The 8,995-nt window shown below is 45.3% G+C and overlaps 1 protein-coding gene across 1 annotated transcript; it reads right to left on the reverse strand.

The window, feature by feature from the left end:
- Positions 1-302: 302 nt before the first annotated feature.
- ptcd1 (pentatricopeptide repeat domain 1) lies at positions 303-8,592 on the reverse strand. The gene is made up of 8 exons (XM_021575690.3): positions 7,494-8,592; positions 4,641-4,781; positions 3,763-3,981; positions 3,471-3,572; positions 2,683-3,396; positions 1,593-1,709; positions 993-1,175; positions 303-845 (listed from the first exon to the last, which is right to left on the reverse strand). Exons 1-8 carry the CDS (start codon positions 7,944-7,946, stop codon positions 663-665), a joined length of 2,112 nt encoding a protein of 703 aa, XP_021431365.3. The 5' UTR covers positions 7,947-8,592; the 3' UTR covers positions 303-662.
- Between the last annotated feature and the right edge of the window lie 403 nt (positions 8,593-8,995).

Consider the following 8,995-nt stretch of genomic DNA (forward strand, 5'->3'; position numbering starts at 1 on the left):
AATTTTTCAGTTTTTGATTTGTTAAAAAAGTTTGAAATATCCAATAAATGTCGTTCCACTTCATGATTGTGTCCCACTTGTTGTTGATTCTTCACAAAAAAATACAGTTTTATATCTTTATGTTTGAAGCCTGAAATGTGGCAAAAGGTCGCAAAGTTCAAGGGGGCCGAATACTTTCGCAAGGCACTATGTACTTGTTAGCATCGCTAACCTTTGGATTAGAGGGGTTTGAAAACAGCGCCCCTTGTAGGTATGAAGGTATGACAATCTTGATACTGCCCAAGCCTAATACACAGACCAAGTTTTATTACTGTAAGTTTATTACATAAAAGAAACATAACAGTTTACATATATTTCATTGGAGGCTGTTGGGAGGAGCTATAGGATGACAGACTCATTGTAGAGGCTGGAATGGAAAAAAATGAAACGTGTCAAAGACATCAAACATATGGAAACCACATGATTGACTGTTCCATTTACTCCATTCCAGCCATTACAAATGAGCCCATCCTCCTATAGGTCCTCCCACCAGCCTCATCTGATATTTACAGGACACGTGACGACACTTAGAGTAACAGCATCATGGTTCTGGGGTTGTAGACGCTCACATTTACAATGCTTGCAGTGTGTGTGTGCGAGTGCGGGTACAAAGGTGTGTGTGTTCAGCTGTGTTGCTTGCGGTGTCGCCTTGCTGCTGCTGCCTGCTGGTGTCCATCTTGTCTCGTCTCTGCAGGGTGGTCTCTCTCAGGTCCTCCTGTCTCCTGGGCAGGCATGGTGGTCAGCCACTGGTGGTAGTAACCACGGAAACCATCAATCTGAGACAGGTAGGTGTTCCTAAACTTATACTGACAGAGAGAGGGAGTGCGAAAGAGGGGTAGGGAAAGAGAGAGAAAGATGTGAGACTCAAACCTATGATCTGTTGTTTCTGCACTTGTAATGACAAACCGATGCACATGATTAGATACCACACGCACATGCCCTCTCCTCCCTACCTGGTTATAGTTGGGCGGGTACTGGGAGGCGTGTTCTAGCTGAGTGATGATGATGTCATTAGGTGGGACGTTGTGTTCCCTCATGGCTCTAAGCACCAGCCTCAGATACACATAGTCCAGCCTCCTGCTGGCACAGCCAATAAGAGCAGAGAACACCTGCACACTGGGCTGCACCCCCGCCGCCTGCAGGAAACACAGAGGGGATTCTAATAAACTGGCCCAGATGATTGCATTTGTTTTGGAAGCGGGTTGCCTCCCAGGTGATAGACGGACGTCCCGTCGGCTTAGGTTATGCACGTGGTGTAAGGAGTAGGATTGTGTTTTCACATGCAAAAATGATTGCTCTGATAAAAACACTTGTATTTATTTATCTGCCTTCTCAATGAAAACTACTTAGAAAATTCAGACATTTTATGGAAAGGAGTTGTTGATTAATTGTGAACTATGCGTCATGCTGCATTGTTGACAATATGATCGAGCAGTAGGGCGGGCCTCTCCCACCTAGCTTCACCCCGGTCACGTGACAGGCCATAGCTCAGTTCAACCCGGGGCAACGTAATCATGTGTGTGTGTGTGTGTGTGTGTGTGTGTGTGTGTTACCTGCATGACCCCCAGCAGCTGTAGGGCATCTGTCTGTCTGTTGCAGCCCAGAGCCAGACTGCCGTATGTCCGTACATCCGCACGCACACGTCTTTCCTGCATCACACACATCACTGCCTGACACACACACACACACACACACACAGTTAGAAAACATACACACCTTGCAACAACATTGGTACAACTTCAGAGCCCTATACTACGTAAGTGGTTTGAGGAGTTAAGTGAGGTAACTTTGGTCAACTCTGAGGTCAACTAGGGGATAACAGATACCACGAAGGGGGCTCACCTTTTAGCCAGGTACATTTCTATGGCAACGAATCATTCAGAACTAACCTGCTCCGTGGCAGGCTAACTCCACTTACCATGAATGTAATGGCTGAGCCACTAGTTGAGGGTGAATGAAATATAAGATTCCCTCCCTCTCACAAAGACTGCATCATCACCCCTTTCATTTGAGGAAGACTGATGAAATATTTGATTAATCAAGTTTTTTTGTATTTAAAAATAGTCATGTTAAAATTCCTATCACATTGCACATTTAGTAATGACAGAAAGCATTTGAAAGTTCACGCACAGTAAAACTTGTTTATAACTTGTGTTATTTTATTGATAGGAGTGGGGGAAAAAAGGTGCTTGTGCAATGATAAGCATCCGAAAGCACACCAAAGATGGCATTAACGAGATGTGATAAAATAAAGACAGCACTTCAACAAACCTATTTCACACCATAACCTGCTGAATTTGCAAGATCTCTTTTCCTTCATCTTGCTTTCCGCACAAATAAAAATGGTGCACTGACTCGCCCATAGATTGACGTTTCAGCATCGTCTCGATGGAGTTTGGCGTTCGACTAGCTGCGTGCAACATGCACACGCAGTTACAAGCCTGCTAAAGTTAGCGGCAGGCGGAAAGCAATATCTAGCGTCGTAGTACGGTTGAAGCCTGAGCTGGAAAGTGAAGTTAACTGAAGCCGGCTAGCTTTAGTAAAACCCTGAGTAGATCTGGTTTAAAATGTAGTATACCTCTCAGGTGTGTGTGTGTACATAGTGATGGTGTGTGTGTGTACATAGTGACGGTGTGTGTGTACCTTAGCCTCTTGTAGGTCTCCAGCACGTGCTGCCCTGCGGATCACACTGTTGTAGAACGCTGCGTCCAGCTTCACACCGTGTTGCTTAGCGACCGCCAGCAGGCTGTGCAGTGATTGGATGCCGGGCTCCATGGTGTCAGCTAATAGTGTGAGAGTTCTGATGTCTGGGCAGAGCCCCGCAGTGGCCATCTTATCCAGGAAGCCCTGGGCCCCGCCCATCAGCGCCAGCCTATCAAACATTCCGCTCACCACACCAAGCGAGACCACACCCCCCTCTTCAGCCCTGCCCACTGATAGGTCCAGCAGGTTGGGGGGGTGGGAACTGGTTCCTGACAGACAGGGGAGAGAACCAATGGGAGCCTCTTGCTCTCCTCCCTTCCTCACCATCACCAGTTGGGTTGTTATCGGGGCAACCACACTACTGTCCAGGTCGCTATGGTGTCTGAGGATGTTGCTAGGGTCATTGCTATGGTGACTAAGGTCGTTGTCGGGGTGTTGTGTGAACAGTTGACTCTCCAGAGCGTCGACGTCCAGCGGAGCCGACCCCTGACCCCTGACCTTTACCGCTTGACCTTCCTGGCCGCAATCAGAGGTCAGCAGCAGGGCAGAGGCCACGGCGGGGTTACCTATCCCACAATCTCTAGCAGCGCGGAGCAGAAGGTTGTAGTTCTGGACGTCGGGACGAATCCCCATCCTCAACATCTGACGATACACCTAACACACACACACACATTATACACACACACAACAGTTTTAGAAGTTTGAATACATGTGTGTGCGTGTGTTACCTGCAGGGCCTGTCTGAAGCCAGTGACTCTGTCTCTCACACAGCCCATCAGCAGGAAGTGGAAGGTCTCCTGAGTTACTGCATGACCAGCCTGTAGCATGTCCTACAAACAAACAAATGCACACACTTTGTTTGGATGTACAAAGGCCCTGAATATCTCATAAAGAGAAACATTTGAAATCTAATATGGTCTTATGTTTTTATTGTCTATAGAGGTCAAGGGATAAGTGTGTGTAGATAGGCTCTGAGGTGTTTGCTGAGGGAAAGTGTTAGAGGTCAGGGGCTAAAGTTACCCGCAGTGTGTGTAAACAGGCTCGAAGGTGGTTGGTGAGGGCGTGTGTCTTCAGCAGGGCGTGGTATGTGATGTCACTGAGGGGATGGTTCTTCCGCCGCAGCTCCTGCTCCAAGTGGATGGCTTGCTGCAGCCCGGCTTGTTTCCGTGGTGACTCGGCACAGGCGTTGAACAGAGCGGTGTAGGTGGCGTCGCTAGGAACCAGACCTCTCTTCTTCATCTGTCACCCACACAAACACATCACATTAAACACATACACCATAATTATCATCATCTGGGGGTGAGGGAGAAACATATGTGTGTGTCTGTGTGCGTTTGAGTCACTGTGTATGTACAGCGTTTCCCTATAGTGCACCGCTGCTAAATCGTGGCCTCCACCGCAAAAAGAAATACAATTTATTTAAAAAATTGGGATGGTGTAACATTTTCAGTGTTAAGTTAAATGACTAAAACTAGATATAAAGTGTATAGAAAAGATAATGGATCTATTTATTTTTTAAACAAGATCATCTCTGAGAACTGGACCATCAGGGATAATCTAACATGTTAATGCATGGCATGGGGGCCCAACTGATTTTGTTATGTTTGAGTCACTTTGTTTATGTTTGAGATAGCACAAGAACAAAGTACAAAACATGGCAAAATGTGTATAATTGCAGAAATCTTGCTTTAAAACAGCAACATTTTGTCTCTTTGGTCAAGAGGGCCTCTAAAACTGCGCCATAGGCCATGCCCACCATCTCCCTCCCCCGATAACTTTGCCATCGCTGCTGAAAAGAATCCTATTGAAAACACTGTTGTGTGTGCACGTGGGGGGGGGGTGCACGGGTGTGTGTGTGTGTGTATGTGTGCACGGGTGTGTCTGGTCTCTATACGTACGTCGTTGTAGAGTTTGAAGGCGTGTTTGAGATGTCCTGCTCGCCCACAGCCTCCTATCAGGACAGTGTAGTTATATTCCTCAGGTGGGAGTCTCTCTCCCTCCAACATCTCCCTCTGGAACATGGACAGGGCCTCAGACAGCTGAGGGTTAGAGTTTAGGGGTCAGGGGTTACAGGTCAGAACAGTATAGTTACACTTTTCAGGTTGGAGCCTCTTTACCTCCAACATCTCACACAGGAACGTGAACCGCAGACATTAAAACTAGTAGATAGTGACGTCATCCACGTATTCCTATGGAAAACCAGATGGCACAAGAAGTATTTGAAGTGCACCATATTGCTGAATTGCAACCAAAAAACGCTGGGAATAATGGTGAAAGTGGCCGTAACTAGCAATGAATCATGGTTAATGTAGTGGTTTTCATCCTGCCTGAGAGAGTCAACCTGAGCCTCCTTGTAGCCTGCCGTCCTCTGTGACGACAAATGTATATACAGTACCAGTCAAAAGTTTGGACACACCTACTTATTCAAGGGTTTTTCTATATTTTTACAATTTTTTACATTGTACAATAATAGTGAAGACATCAAAACTATGAAATAACACATATGGAATCATGTAGTAACCAAACAAGTGTTAACCAAATCTAAATATATTTTATATTTGATTCTTCAAAGTAGCCACCCTTTGCCTTGATGACAGCTTTGCACACTCTTGGCATTCTCTATACCAGCTTCACCTGGAATGCTTTTCCAACAGTCTTGAAGGAGTTCCCACATATGCTGAGCACTTGTTGGCTGCTTTTCCTTCACTCTGCGGTCCAACTCATCACAAACCATCTCAATTTGGTTGAGGTTGGGTGATTGTGGAGGCCAGGTCATCTGATGCAGCACGCCATCACTCACCTTCTTGGTCAAATAGCCATTACACAGGCTGGAGTTGTGTTGGGTCATTGTCCTGTTGAAAAACAAATTATTGTTCCACTAAGCGCAAACCAGATGGGATGGCGTATCGCTGCAGAATCCTGTGGTAGCCATGCTGGTTAAGTGTGCCTTGAATTCGAAATAAATCACAGACAGTGTCATAAGCAAAGCACCCCCACACCACCTCCTCCATGCTTCACCATGGGAACCACACATGCGGAGATCATCCGTTCACCTACTCTGGGTCTTACAAAGACACGGCAGCTGTAGTTCTAAAATGTGGACTCATCAGACCAAAGGACAGATTTCCACAGGTCTAATGTCCATTGCTTGTGTTTCTTGGCCCAAGCAAGTCTCTTCTTCTTATTGGTGTCCTTTAAAAGTGGTTTCTTTGCAGCAATTCGACCATGAAGGCCTGATTCACACAGTCTCCTCTGAACTGTTGATGTTGAAATGTGTCTGTTACTTGAACTCTGAAGCATTTATTTGGGCTGCAATTTCTGAGGCTGGTAACTCTAATGAACTTATCCTCTGCAGCAGAGGTAACTCTAGATCTTACTTTCCAGTGGCGGTCCTCATTAGAGACAGTTTCACCATAGCGCTTGATGGTTTTTGCAACTGCACTTTCAAAGTTCTTGAAATGTCCATATTAACTGACCTTCATGTCTTACAGTAATGATGGACTGTCGTTCTCTTTGCTTATTTGAGCTGTTCTTGCCATAATATGGAATTGGTCGTTTACCAAATAGGGCTATCTTCTGTATACCACCCCTACCTTGTCACAACACAACTGATTGGCTCAAATGCATTGAGGAAAGAAATTCCACAAATTTAACAAGGCACACCTGTTAATTGAAATGCATTCCAGATGACTACCTCATGAAGCTGGTTGAGAGAATGCCAAGAGTGTCCAAAGCTGTCATCTAGGCAAAGGGTGCCTACTTTGAAGAATCTCAAATATAAAATATATTTAGATTTTGGTTACTACATGATTCCATATGTGTTATTTAATAGTTTTGATGTCTTCGCCATTTTTTTTACAATGTAGAAACCCTGGAATGATTAGGTGTGTCCAAACTTTTGACCGGTACTGTAGTAGCCAGAATGGATCACTATTTAAATATCTTGATTTGTAGCAAACTTTAAAAGAATTCAACGTGAGGATCGAACTTGATCATGCTATACTAATTTTAGAGCCCAGAACCTTCATAACATAACCGCAATTTTATTTTGTGGCTTTTCTGACGTCCGTAAATTTACATAGGCTTTCTAGGGCAAATCAGTGCTTTTGGCACTGCTAGGTTGCTACGCAGTAGCTGACCAACAGAACTCGTGACTTCACGCTCCAGAACAAACATTGGGGGCCTGACAGGAACAGTTCCTCCGGGGTTGGGGTCAGAGGTCAGGGGTTAGAGGTCAGGGCAGTGTAGTTCTACTCCTTAGGTTGAAGCCTCTCCCGCTCTGGAACATGGACAGGGCCTCAGACAGCTGGGGGTTAGAGGCCACAACAGTGTAGTTATACTCTTCAGAGTGGAGACTCTCCTTCCAACACATCACTCTGGAACATAAACAGAGCCTCTGACAGCTGAGGGTTAGGGATCAGAGGTTAGGGGTCAGAGGAGTGTAGTTATAACCTACTCTTCAGGTTGGAGTCTCTCTCCATCCAGCATCTCAGCCTCAAGCATGGGTTATGCTCTCCTGCTCAGACGTTAATGATGCATGCCAGACCTTACAACGCCTGAATAGGTATTTCAAGTATCAGCTAACCACATCATGTTATAGCAATCTGGTGGCTGTCGATGACGTTTCACACAACCATTCCTCCCTCCCTACCTCCTTCTCAGGTGTCTGATACAGTGACATAGGATGAGGGGACAGAGAAAGAAAGATGAGAACCAGAGGGGGTGATAGATAAAGAGAGAGATCGCTGTACCTTGTTCTCCTTGATGAGTCTTTTACACTGAAGGAAGTACCAGTACTGTGTGTTCCTCCGCCCAGTCCTAGACCTGAAGGCCACCGGCTCCCTCTCCTCCTCCTGCCCGGCCGCCTGCCTCTCCTCCCGATACAACATCTCCTGCAGCTCTGGGGTGGTCTTCCGGAAGGCCCGTCTGGAGGAAAAATCAGCGGAAAGAGATCCGAAGTCCTCAACGCCCGGTGATTCCTGGACATCCCCGGTTCTTCTAGAACTCACCGACACAGACCCAGTGAAGGCTCTTCGGTTGATGTCCGTTACCGGGTGAACCGACCAGGAACGTGGAGCTCTCACGGTGCTACCGGAGCCCAAGCTCGACAGACCTCGTGCTGTCTGAGTACAGCCGTATCTGACGACGTAGTCGACAATGCTTCTCCCGTTCCTCAAACACGACCGAGACACACACTGCAACATCTTTACAGTCCTGGGTGTACACTAGCTAGCTAGAGTTAGTAATCTCGGGGTTACTGTTGGTAGCTAACGTTAGCCAACTGTTAACAAGTTTGTAACTCGTTAGCTATCAACCGTTCATATTACACGAATAAATGCAGTATGACAATTCTTCTTCAGAATCCTACTGTATCCGACAGTTCTACCGTGTAGAAGTCTAATGTTTTGGTTCCAACCATGTTTATTTATGTCAGAGTACACACAGCCGTCGTCAACTCATGAAGATCTGCAAGGAAAACGCAAGCATGTTTTTCCATATATCTACCAGACAAAACAGGTCAATAATCGAGTAAAATCTTGTACTGGTAAAACGTCTAACAATGTATGTATTTGAAACGTGTTGTTGAGACGACCATACATATTGTACAGGTTCCGTGATTATGAAATGTCTTCATATTGACGTTGTTTCTGATAAATCAGACCGATATATCGGGGATAGATTAGCAAGGCTGTCACATTTTTGGAGGTCAGACTTCTTCGTGTCTTGTTAGGTCTCCAGCGGGACAGAACAGAGAACAACTGTCATCTACAGGAAAAAAATTGAACTGCAAATGTGTCCACCCATAGAATGAACAGAGATTCAAAATTAATCTGTAAATAAAATGACATGGACATTTAATTTCTCATTAATCCACAACAAAAATCTTCCTATTCTTTTTTATTCTCTCTATCAGTTCTGCTACTTATGGGAGAGAGATGGAGTGAGAGAGAGGGAGAGAGAGTGTGTGAGAGAGATTGAGAGAGAGAGACTACATATACATAATATGACATTTGAAATGTCTTTATTCTTTTGGAACTTCTGTGAGTGTAATGTCTACTGTTCATTTGTATTGTTTATTTCACTTTTGTATATGATCTACTTCACTTGCTTTGTCAATGTTAACATATGTTTCCCATGCCAATAACGCCCCTTGAATTGAATTGAATTGAGAGAGAGCCATATGTGAATTAATTGCCCCCCATCTATCTTCAGAGTTTGTACTGTTAGGTGACCTAAACTGGGATGTGCTTAA

This window comes from Oncorhynchus mykiss, chromosome 20 (genome assembly GCF_057628025.1).
Source record: "Oncorhynchus mykiss isolate SJ-2025 chromosome 20, ASM5762802v1, whole genome shotgun sequence".
NCBI lineage: Eukaryota > Metazoa > Chordata > Actinopteri > Salmoniformes > Salmonidae > Oncorhynchus > Oncorhynchus mykiss.

Coding starts and splice junctions, on each gene's coding strand:
- ptcd1 (XM_021575690.3), bottom strand. CDS start 7,946: ATGTTGCAGTGTGTGTCTCGGTCGTGTTTGAGGAACGGGAGAAGCATT. Junction 1,710..2,682: donor GAGACCTACAAGAGGCTAAG/GTACACACACAC, acceptor TGTGTGTGTCAG/GCAGTGATGTGTGTGATGCA. Junction 1,176..1,592: donor AGCTGCTGGGGGTCATGCAG/GTAACACACACA, acceptor TGTTTCCTGCAG/GCGGCGGGGGTGCAGCCCAG.